The sequence below is a fragment of the Ptychodera flava genome, chromosome 12 (genome assembly GCF_041260155.1).
Source record: "Ptychodera flava strain L36383 chromosome 12, AS_Pfla_20210202, whole genome shotgun sequence".
NCBI classification, from domain to species: domain Eukaryota; kingdom Metazoa; phylum Hemichordata; class Enteropneusta; family Ptychoderidae; genus Ptychodera; species Ptychodera flava.
In genome coordinates this window covers 38,065,237-38,078,395 of record NC_091939.1, presented here as the reverse complement: position 1 = coordinate 38,078,395, position 13,159 = coordinate 38,065,237, and the positions used below count along the sequence as shown (strand labels likewise).

The following is a 13,159-nucleotide window of genomic DNA, read 5'->3' as shown; positions in this document are numbered from 1 at the left end:
AACCCACAAAGACATTACTTCGTTCACATTTGCAATCCAGCGGAAATTTGGGCCGACGCAAAATAACTGTCCTTTTGGGAATAGATTTGGTTTGCGTCCGCACTTATCCACACTTACCAGCCAGAATTAGGGCCGACGTAAATTTACCGTCCTTTGTCAAAGTTCAAAATGGCATATTTGAATAATGGCGCGCTGTTTCTACTGCTCATGATATTACTGCGGTTTTACGCACAAGAAGGGCAAATATAACGACCTCTCGTCATTTGAATCATTGGAGAGATCTTCACTATTTATTGGATGAGGATAGGGTATGACCAATGCGCGGCATTTTTGAAATCGTTGGTAACCAATGCGTCTTACTTACTCTGTAAATGAAATGACATAGCCTCGCTTGCGGAGCAAACTTTGGTGGGAAGATATAGTTCTGCGTACATGGATACAAAGACTAGATTGAAAAATTTCGATAAGTGTTAATTTTAGTTTCAGACGCCGTTTTGTGTGAATAGGGTGACTAGTTCTACATCGATCCATGGCGTGGGCTAGGTCAACTGGGACTAGGGCCGACGTAACGTGTCCACTCACACAAATTTGCGTCGGCCAAAATTCTACGTCGGCCCTTAACCCACTTCTTGCCGGAACCATTGCAAACTGCATTGGCCATAGGCCGACGCAGCGTGTCCACATTGGTTATTTTACGTCAGCCCGGACCCAGCACCGGTGCTACACTATCACAAAGTGGTCAATCTGAACGACACTATTATGGCAGTTGTATCACCTGTTGTGATTGCAACCCCTCATTATAAGTAAATATTAAAGATGTACACACAGGTTTGCTGGAGAGATTGTACCAAGCCCACTTAGCCAAGCCTATGGATTTGATGATGAATATCATCACTGCCTGACAACCATAGCAGTACAAGTGATTGCAAGTGGTTGATTGATGGTTAATTGGGAGAAATAGCTGTCATATATTGTAAGATCACCATAGGGCTGAGCCCTAAACTCGCACAGCTATGTAATATCAATAAAGAGAAAGTTCACTGTTCGTAGTAGATGGTTTTGTATGAAGATATTTTTCGGATACTCTTCGCCACAAATGTTAATAGCCTCCAAAGCCTAGCTGACTTATAATGTATGGAGCAGCTCGCTGAGACCGAATACTCAGTGCGCATTGCCGTGTACTGACACACATTACTGACACAAGACGGCTGACACAAGCGCATGCAGCCTGCGCACACAGCTGATGCTATCAAAAATGAAAAAGGGGAATACATTGATGCTTTTTAATCTATTTTCCATTTTTTTCAAGTTAATTTAATTGTTTTATAACTTCATTGCTTGCAAATCTTGTTCAAAGGAAAAACAATTGAAGTTGGGTCGTAACGTGCGATGACGCAATCACAAGAATCATGTCATCAAATATTTTATGCTTATTGTACTACAGTGATGCATACATATCAGTAAGACGCTTTCGGCTGCCTTCGGTGGCCCACTGCGCTAGCTATTACGTATTTCAAAATAGACCTATAAAAGTAAAGCATGATCAACTGTACCTATTAAAGCCAAATCAGATACAAATGACAGTAATCTAAACCATGGCGGTGTGAAATGAAAATCATAAAAAAATGAAATATAAAACATCCAATATGCTATCATAAACTGAAATACATTTGATATTATATGCTCTTACAATTCCTATACAAGAACGAATGGCTACCCAACAGCCATGTTTAGATGGATATTGTGAAGTAAATGGTTGAATTAGTCCACACTGTGCTGTTATTGAACAAAAGCGGCGGTCAAAGAATGTCTAGAAGAGTGGTTCACATGTAACAGATGTATAAATATATAGACACATATTTAAATGGAATTTAGTAAATGATGGAAGGATTGTGATCCTGGAATTGCTTCAAATATTGCTACATGCATCATTTGTGGAACAGATGTCTTTCAACTTAACTGATTCAAATCAAGATAAAAATTGCGTTTCCAGAGCTATCCACAAATTGAAAGTTTTCTAACTGTAATTAAACAAGACTTTATTGATTTACCTTGGATTCTACAATGGCTTGGCCTTTGTGAGACACTGCATCCACAGGGTTGACAGTTGGATCATCTCTCCAAACTCGGATATTATTTTTCTTTAATTCACCTGTAGAATTTACCAATTAATACAAACCAATCACACATTGAGCATTAACGGTAATGACATCCACATCAACAAAAAGACATTAGAAAAAAGAAGAGGATATTTGCACTTTGTACAACTGGATATTTGGACTTGAGGATACCATTGTACAGTCACAGTGCACACTGTCATACAGAAGATACCATTGTAAGGTATACTCACAATGCACACTTTCATACACAGACTACATTGCGAACATTAGATGCGAAGTGACCTGGTACAGAAGTAGCTTTGACTTTACAGTTTTGTGATTTATTTTACTCTTTCTATGAATTTCAATTTCACTCAGACAGTATGTGACATGTTTGTCAGGCCAGTTTGCTTTTAAACAGAGAAAATTAGTTTTTTACATATGCATGCAGTGTATCATGTATGATGTTTTCTACAATAGACCAATTTTAAATGTTTTTACAATTCCATGTTTAAGACACTTATCCAGTTTCAGGACATGTGACATCAGAATGTATAAGAACTTTCTGGCGTAGCATTCTCTCAACATTTTATTTTGAGACATTTTGTGAACATCAAATCAATGAGCATATGTTGACCGGAGTTTAGACTAAAATATTCACAAATATATCATTAACAGATTACATGAATCTCTAGCACTATGGTCTCAAATACAGCACTAAGCTAGAAGCTGAACTTTTCAACAAAACTTGACTTCAATGAATTTACACTTTACAAATAAATGAATACTGTCACAGCATTATCTACCGGTACTGCACATCAGAAACTGAGAATAATTCACTGTCAGAATCCTTGTCTTGGTTTCCCAGATAACATACCTGAGTTACTTGTGTCATATTTTATACTGATATCTTTAAAACTTTATTACATAAAATTGTGACATTTTTACAGTCAGAGCACACTTTTGAAGAAAAAGGAAAGAATCATGGGATTTACTTCTTTTATATAATCAACCTTGCTGTACTGTTTTACATCTTAAGAGTTCACAATTAAAAAAATAGGGCCAAAGTCCCTGAAGCTACTATAGACATGGATACAAAATTAAGTATTTCCTAACTGTATGAAATTATCTCACTAAGGTCATCCTAGGGACATGTAAACCAAATATTAAAGCTGTCTGACCAGCGGTTTTGAAAAAACAAGCAACTCAACAGTTGACAGAGCTCTGCTGTGTTATGTAGAGAATAACCTTTTGTGACACATGTATTGATGAAGAAGGTGGATATCTTTGATAGCTCATTTCAGGATGGCCTGACCAAAAATGGAAAAAAATTCCGTAAAAATACAGATTTGCATATTTCATCAGACTATATTAGTCTATAATAGCAAATAAACGAGAGTTAATTACATTCTAATTAAAGTAAACAAAACTTGCTTAAATCAAGATTTACGTCATAAAAAAACAGCATATCTGTCAGGTTATAAAGAATCTTGAGCTGGTTATCTTTTAATATCAGTACTTTCATCCTATTAACCAAGCACATTTAACTTTCAAATTAACATTGTAAGTAAGTTCTGTTGAATAAGTTGAGACTGTATGTACTCAGAGAAAGCACACTGAAGAGACAAATGTTGAAACTTAAGAAGTTCAAGGTCATCAAAAGCATTATAAGGAATCATGTTACACTTTCATTGCACTGTTTTACACAGATTGCATAATTGCTATAAATAGCACATGAGGAATCTTACAGCAGAGCTTTACCATAAAACCCTATCACTTTGACCACTCTTTAATTGACCACTCTATTTTTTTCCTCAAAAAGTAATCTTATTTTATCCTTACCAAGTCAACCATAAATGGAAATTAGAACTTTCTCTATCTCTATTTATTTGACCACCCTATCATGACAAACTATTATGAGCAATTTCTTTTAGATAACATAAATGGTGGTTCAGAATATATCAAAGTTGGGATTCAGGAAAGTTGCCTTTACATGTTTTAATCCTCAATTCACTATGAACTGTCAAAAAAAGTTGAACTTTCTGATAATTCCACACTAAATTTATTTTGGCTTTGACGATTTCCTAATTAATTCAATTATTTAAAACCATATTAATTATTTTTTTCTGGGTGCATTGATAGGGTTTATACAGTACAAGAATTACATACAATGTAAGTCAAACTTTGACCAAAAATGACAAAAAAATTCCTTAAAAATACACATTTGCATATTTCATCACAATTTGAACAAATCTAAGTTGGGTTATCCCTAGGGACCTGTATACCAAATAACAAAGCTGTCTGACCAGCGGTTATGAAGAAGAAGATTTTTTACCAAAAACACCTTTTTTGGCATTAATTTGCCTATTTTCAACAATATCAAAAATTAAAAAAAGTAGTTTCTTTCAAATCATATTTTTCATCTACACAACAAATATCAAATCAGTAAGTACTGCGGTTCTCAAGATATTTGAGTGGACGGACGCCTCACAAACGGACATACATACATACATACATACATACATACAGACTGACGCCGGATGGATACCCATCCCAATAGCTTCTATAGACTATAGTCTATAGTAGCTAAAAATTATCACCAACAGCTTAAAACTGTACAAATTTCATGGATGTCACTTTGAAAGGTTTGCGAGTACATTTCTTTTGTACCTGGCTGGGAACAGCAAACATAAAACAAACTATTTCTAAAATCTCATTACAAGAATACTTTCATTTGTACAAGGAAACTGTTTCACATACTGTATTTGCTATTTTTACACAATCTAAAAGAGGAATGATATGTCAATACCCAAGGGCCAAAGAAAAGAAAGGTTTCAGTTTCCATCCTCCCTTGCACACATCAATCTAGACAAGTCGTCTACTAAGCCCTTTCTGACAATGGCTTGAGAAAAATGTAAATATGTATTAGACAATGGCAGTGTGGTACCAATATCAAACAAGTCATCATTGATGACACAGTCCACATGTAGTCAAATTGTGTTTGTTGATTGACCAGACGTAAATAAGTGAGTAGTAATCATGTTTACGTTAAATACTTATTGAAGAGTTGATTTAACAGAATAATGGATATATCATATTGGTATGTGTTAAGGTAGCGGTAAAGGCTATTTTTGCACCAATTCTTTTCTCAGAGTTAATGTCAAGTTTCAAGTGTTAGAATCAAGATATTTAGTTCAAATTTTCAGGATAACTCCCTTAGTTAATACTTTCTCCATAGAATATAAAAATTGTATATTTGTAGCCATGATTTTGAAATATGACACCAATCAATATTAAAATTTAATTTTTCATATTTTTTTACATATTTGAATTTAATAATAATTGGATAGTATTAATATTACCAAATTAGTTATAAATATGTTGACACTATTAATTGTAAGATTTGTACGGCAGGATTTGTAGATAAAATTTGTTTTTATGATTTTACATGGGTTTACATATCAAAAAATTATTAAAAAATTCTTTCAAATTTCAAAATGTGATTTTTCAAAAAGTACTTCAAATACAGGAAAATTGTGCAGTACAAATCTTATCTGTAACCTTGTTAATAGGCTGTAAAAATTCCATGTCCATATCTCATTTCAAAGGTTGCATTAAATTGGTATAAAATTATGTACGAAAACTGTTATTCTGTCAAAAATGTTGAAAACAAGCCATATTTGCACCCCTCTTTTGAAGTCACAGAGCAGTCTTTTTGGTTAATCTCACTTTTGACACCTCTTTGACACTCAAAGAATCTAAAAATGCATTTACAATAGCAGTCACGCATTCTGAATGCAAGCACTGCCTTGTCAAACTTTCCTGAAAAACAGTAAAAAATGACTTTCCCTTTTCAAACATTTTTTTAAAAGCTAGGGGACCTCTACCATAGTTAATACACTAAGGACTCCCAAACTTCCTCTTATTTGGTCAGTATTTCAGAAGTTTCAACGGGCTATAACTCTGCAATGCCTATGACCCCAAATGTCTAGTTTTTTTATTCCACAGAGAATGTTCACTACTTTTATGTTTAATAGTTTTATTTAAGTTTATAACTGACGCTCTAGCCTTTACCGCCACCTTAAACATGGTTGAGTAAATGTATTGGAGATCTCCACAGGCCCCTTCTGATAAGTAGCTTTGGCGAGAAGTGAATGTCTCTTTTCAAATTTGTAAAAATTACAGGGTAATCGTTGATATTCCGTTTGTGTGGTGGAGTGACCTGATATCATCCTTAATTGCTCATCTTATTAATCCTGTGTATGAGTTGGATTTGGCTGGCCCCAATGCTGTGATCATTTACTTAATCAATTAATGACCTGACAGCTGTGTCTATATTGATTTAACAAAATGATTGGAACTAAGACAAATGTACTGGAGTCTCTATTCACAGTATCTTGCCATCCAACATTCTGGTGGATCAAAATCCCTTATCAGTGCTTGTATTTCCCCCATTATTTAAATGTTTGCTAAAGTTGGTCTACTATATCAAAAATACCCTCAAACTGGTACCGGTTCAGCTTTGTGTATAGATTCACAAAGTTTTCTCACCAAATTCTGACAATTTCCCCATCATATTGGCTCGTCCCGTACAAAAGCTGCCAGATTGTGACAAGATAATGCCAACTTTTTAAGTTCCAACGGTCGAACTTAAAATATGATAATATCTGGTAACTATTCATATTCAGTAATTTCTCAATTGGATTCGAACTCACAACGAACGACACCTATCAGTCAGGGTCTCGTGAAGAAATAACAGTCAAAACTGCTTGGCTAAATTCAAACCGTTAAAAGTGTGGTTCGACAAGCCAAGTTGTTACAATTTTTCTGACCCAACCCTTCACACACTGTAAAGTTCACAAAGAACTCACACACACACACTTGCTATCATATATCAAAATTTATCACAGCAGAGCAATAAATCCATCGCTAAACCAAGCCTCAGACAGCCTCAGGGACAATTGTCTGCCAGCAGAACTACATGTATCACTAGGGTAGAAAATTCATTAATTTCTCAAAAATGCAAGTATTAATATCTGATAAATATTAAAAAATAGCAGTGTGCTGCCCATATCAAAAACTATTAATATCTGATAAATATTAAAACATAGCAGTGTGCCACTCATATCAAAAACTATTAATATCTGATAAATATTAAAACATAGTGAGTGTGCCACTCATATCAACCAGATATGGACTGTTAAATGCTCACGTGTTTCATTATATATTGCAGTTATGTGTAAATTTGAACCTTTGCCACATGTTTGCAACTTCATTGAAAGTATTATGATCAACATAATGAACAATATTCACCACAGATTAACTCTGTAGGTCATTAAGTATTCAAATACGCAATTAGCTGAAATAGAAATAATTATTTTTTTTGACTGCTGTCACTGTATAGCAAGTGTAATTGCCTCTTGTCAAGTCCTTCAAACTAAATATTCCAAACTTTGAAAGCTCATTAGATATGCAAACTATAAATTAGCTGACATGAAAATTTAAGTGCGAAATGACTTCCAATATTGGTATAACCTGGTATAATCATCAACGTACATAGCATGTTATGCCAACTTTGATCCAATAAATCCAAGTATATGATCCCTAATTAGAAAAGCTCATTAAATACACAAATTAGGAATTGGCTGAAGTAAAATGCTTAATGCTTTTCAATTATGTTAGCCTACATAATGGTATCTTTAATGTACATAGCAAGTTTCATCAATTTTTGGTCATGTAAATTCAAATTATATCCCTAATTTCAAAAATTCATTAAATATGCAAATTAGGAGCTGGATGAAGTAAAAATGCTTTATGACTTTCAATAATGTCGTATCGTAGCATCTTTAAGGTACATAGCAAGTTTTGTCAACTTTTGTTCAGTCAATACAGATAAATATCCCTGATTATGAAAGTTCATTAAAAATGCAAATAAGGAATTGGCTAAAGTTCAAATGCTTAATGATTTTCAATAATGTTCTTTCATAGTATCTTTAATGTACATAGCCAGTTTCGTCAACTTTGGTCTCGTCAATTCAGATAAATATCCCTAATTAGGAAAGTTCATAAAATATGCAAATTAGGAATTGGCTGAAGTGAAAATGCTTAATGACATTTAATAATGTTCTATCATAGTATCTTTAATGTACATAGCAAGTTTCATCAATTTTGGTTATGTATAAGCTTTACAGGACAGAAAGTGTATGTTTTGTGAAATGGCTTCCAAGATCTTACTGATACACAGAAACTGGAACACTTAATTAAAAACATTAGTCGAAGCACGGCGAAATTTATCGCCAGGGCTTATGGGAAAAGACAATCCATATTATACGAAAAACGATAAGAATTAACCTTTGTCATTGACCTTTTTCCCACTATAATAATATAAGACAAGAAGTCTTTGTAATGTTTTCTTTTCTCATGTATTTGGGCACAGTCCCTCATATGAAATTGTACCACTTTCTAAAAGTGACTAATAAGCCCGTTGAGGCTTGGTGTAATGTCACTAGTCACTATAATAAATATCTATCTATCTATCTATCTATCATTAATTTCGAAAGGTCATTAAATATGCAAATTAGGATTTGGATGAAGTAAAAATGCTTAATAACTTTCAATAACGTTAAATCATAGTATCTTCAATATGGATACCAAATTTCGTCAATTTTGATTGAGTAAATTCAGATATATACCCCTAATTAGGAAATTTCATTAAATATGCAAATTAGTAATTATCTTTCACGTCACCCCTAAATAACTTTCACAGCTGATATATCTTGATGATATCAACATTTGTAGCAAATCTCATCAAAATGTGTGCAGTCATTCTCAATATATATCAGTTTTTTTCTAAAATCATTAATTATGCAAATGAGCATAAAGTAAGCAAGCCACATCCGCCAAAAACTAATCAGTTCTTGCCATTTGCAAACTGAATCTATGTACCAGATTTGATTCTGATCTGATGAGCCGGTTTTGAGATATTGAGCACACAGACAGACAGACAGACAGACATACACAGACAGACAGACATCGCTGCGACATATGCTCATGTGTGTAAACACGTGAGCGAAAAACTATCAATATCTGAAGAATGACATATATGCAGTGAAGCTGTACAGTTCTACAACATTAACTTAGTGTTGTCATCTCACTACATGTTAAATTTATCATTGCATGTATCATTATTCCTGTGTATTGTTTTTATGTAAGTTACTGTAATTTGTACTTGGATCTTGTGAGATTTAAAAAATGAAGATTAAATAAAAACCACATTGGTTCATCATTTTTGTAAGGCCTGACAATAAGAAACAGGCCTTAATAATTTTAGGTCTTAGCAGCTGCAGAGGAGTAATTGTGTCAACTTTCTGAAACATGCTCTCATAAATTTACTTATAATAAACCTTCTTTACTTAAAATAGAAACAGAGATAGATGTTCGTAAATGATATGCAATGACCTTTCCTTCTTAAGGTTATCACAACTGTAAATCAAGACAATTAGCTCTGTATCCTGTTTAACTTTTATATTTATGTTGGCAATTGACATAAAAATTTTGCACACATTGTAGTATCGAGGTTCACACAATACCAACAGAGTACTTTTTCAAGATACTGATATGTTACACTGAATGTATCTGTTATCCCTGTTTTAAAGTACTCTGAGTTATTTCACACTTTTACTACATTTCCTGTAAATATATCCATTCACCCTATTGGAGTACCAGCAAAGTATTGAGATCTAGTGTTAATAGGGCTAAAGGCTAATATCTGACTTAGACCTTGAACCAGTGAAGCGATTGTCCTTCACAAGCTATCCTCAGGTCAGTGACATTAAACTCGATAAAATACACATTGAATACTGTTCATTGCTGTATTGCTTCATTGCAAACATTACATTTCGAAGACAACATCTCTACATTATACTCTAGCCAATTAAGAATACCGTAATTTTTGCCAAATCAAACTTTATTTGAAAAACCTTATGCAGTGGGCCTTAGCAACATTGATTTACACATAACGTTGAACAAATCAGAGGGACAGAGTTTCTGGAGAATATGTAAGGTAACTGAATAACCCTGCATTACAAACACAGTAACCTAGGAAACAGGAAATTCATGGCTTATTGGCTTAATGTTCCCTGCCTCAGGGATTTTAGAATTTAATTTTCCATTACCATGGCAAAAGCACACACTTTATATTATATACTACTAAGTGTAACATTGCTGAGCAAAGTTGACAATTTCCGATGACCTTGTCCCAACCAGTTTTCATTTGTCTTAATTCTTGTATTAGATTTTAGAATAGCCTACAGCTTGATGGCTGCATATCAGGTTGCATGTAGATCAGTTGGCTTTGTCAAGGGAATGATACATCTATATCCTGTGTTCTTTCCTCTTATCTGAAATCAACAGGACAGGTTTATCTACTTATCACAAGATATCTTAGTAGTTTACCCAGTTACCTGAGAATGTTTATTGAAAGTATTAAATGTAATGTCTATCGAATTTACGATTTCAAAACAGACATTAAATTCATGGTAACTACCTCTTCCTTAGAAACTGCTTGAATGATGATCTTTATGAAACCCGTTGCTAAGCAATGATTGTGATGATATTACACAAAGTCCATATTTTGAAAAAGTAATCTAAATAATGTGTGCATATGGCAATACCACTAACTTCAGAACACAACTATCAAATTGTCCTATATTTATTTAAGGTGGCATTGCTCATAACTTTTTTGCAAGATTCATTCAATTTTCACCAGTTTTAACCAAACATTAAAATACCGGCTGGGTTCACTTTTAGCATAAGCAGTTGTAAGCTGGGTGAGAAAGAAGTGTATATTTATGCAAATCGCCCTATTTCCTGGCTTCTTTTTTCTTCCATATCTACATTTCAAGAAAATTTAACTCCACTCTGGCTTGGTCAAATTGTGTGAAATTTTCACATAATCCTCTTTAAATACTGTATAACAAAATGACGATGCAATAAGTTCTTACATTTTGAAATGAATCATTTCAATTTTGTTTATCATGATTTTAATCATTTTTTTTTGAATGTCAGTCTTTCAACCCCTGCCATTTAAAATGAGAATAGATAATGCACAACAAAATTGATCTTTCTTTTACATATATTCTTGTTTCAAGTGAGATATTACATTTATTAGAGTAGTATCAGGTTTTTGACATTAATTTTTATCATTAATACCAAAATTAGGTTTTCTACCCAAAATATGTACTTCCTGCATCCTTTTATAAACTATTGCTACAATACTACACTTTAGATTCACTGCTTTTTGAAAAAATATAGTATGAGAGGGTTCACATGTCATCTTTGATAAGAAATATTGCTTTAAAAACAAGTGTGTTGGTTAAGTGCAGTGCCACCTTTAACTGTTATTTCTTCAGTGGTATTACTTATCAACTGTCTACTGAATCAGATATGAATATGTGATCATTTGATCATATTTGATATTATACTCTCACAGTCACTGGAACATAATGGTAGATGATTTGATGAAATGACAAGCTTTCAGATATCAGTCTAGTGTTAGTGTTATACAGTTGAAAATATCTATGGTTTTGGCTCAGTACTGCTTTTTTACTGACTTGAAAGATGGAGAAATGATACCGTCGAGTCTGACAGGATAAAGGGTAAGTCAGTTATAAATTTAAACTCAGCATGGATGTCATAATGAGCTAGTGCACGATAACTAGTACTGACATATCATGTAATTATATCAAGTCTAAAGGTTTACGTCAGACGACAAATTCAAATGATATCATCTAGGAGTAGTGTTCTTCTCTTTTTCAACTTGCATACCTTGAACTTGCATACCTTGCAACTTGCATACCTTGGAACTTGCATACCTTGGAACTTGCATACCTTATAATTTGCATACCTTGCAACTTGCATACCTTATAATTTGCATACCTTGCAACTTGCATACCTTTCAACTTGCATACCTTAACTTGCATACCTTTCAACTTGCATACCTTGAACTTGCATACCTTTCAACTTGCATACCTTGGAACTTGCATACCTTGGAACTTGCATACCTTATAATTTGCATACCTTGCAACTTGCATACCTTGCGACTTGCATACCTTTATATTTGACATATATATATATATATATATATTGCATACCTTTATATTTGACATATATATATATATATATATATATATATATATATATATATATATATATATATATATATATATATATATATATATCAAATGAAATATATCAATCTACCCTTCCTCTACTTTGAGCAACAATTGAATCACTGAACTTGTAAAGAAAACATTACATCATATCAGAGAGTCAAGTACACAATGTGTCATTCTTATTGGTTGAGAAGAGCTCCTGCAAGCTGTGGTAAAATAGTAATATGGTATACACCTGCATTTATCTAATCGTCTCAAAATGGACGAACTACGAGCAGACCTACGAGCTCGTACGAGCGAAGTACGAGTGACGTAATATGCCGTACTTTCAAAGTACGAGTGACGTAATGCAGGTCCCAAAATCGACAAAGTGAGCGTCAAGCTGAGCGTGGAAAAACAAAAACAGCGTCGAACTGAGCGTTGAAAAAAAAAAAGACAAAATAGGATTCGAAATGAACGTAGAAACATGCCAAACAGAATGTCAAAGAGGGGTTCTGAGTACGGGTGCTAAAATATAGCAAATATGCGAAATAAACACGTAATGACTTGACTGATTTCAGCTTGAATATAACGAGTTCAAAACGTCTTTCACGTGGTAGGCCCTATTACTGACTTTGCAGCACTTTATTTATAACACTGTTGACAAAATCTCAACAACAATAAATTGTGGGTTCATCGTAATTGGTATTGCATGCATTAGTGAATTTTCAAAAATGACATTCATAATTGCATATATTTCAACTTGGGTAGCAAGAAAACCGACGACTCTGAGTGACTGGCATTGGGCGTTCGTTCGTGTGCAAACATCGCGTGCAAGTTACAGACGATGGGCGGTACGGTGGGAGTAGGCAATAATAGCGATAACAAAATCGGTCAGTTTAGCCTACC

General features: G+C 33.8%; 1 protein-coding gene across 5 annotated transcripts in view; it reads right to left on the bottom strand.

Annotated features, from left to right (window-relative positions):
- LOC139145799 (uncharacterized) overlaps nucleotides 1-13,159 on the bottom strand; it is a 69,360-nt gene that overhangs the window by 36,901 nt on the left and 19,300 nt on the right. For all 5 annotated transcript variants that reach the window (XM_070717170.1, XM_070717169.1, XM_070717167.1 and 2 more), the window contains one exon: nucleotides 2,052-2,152. In XM_070717170.1, the coding sequence (XP_070573271.1) occupies nucleotides 2,052-2,152 (101 nt within the window). The remainder of the gene's footprint in view (nucleotides 1-2,051; nucleotides 2,153-13,159) is intronic.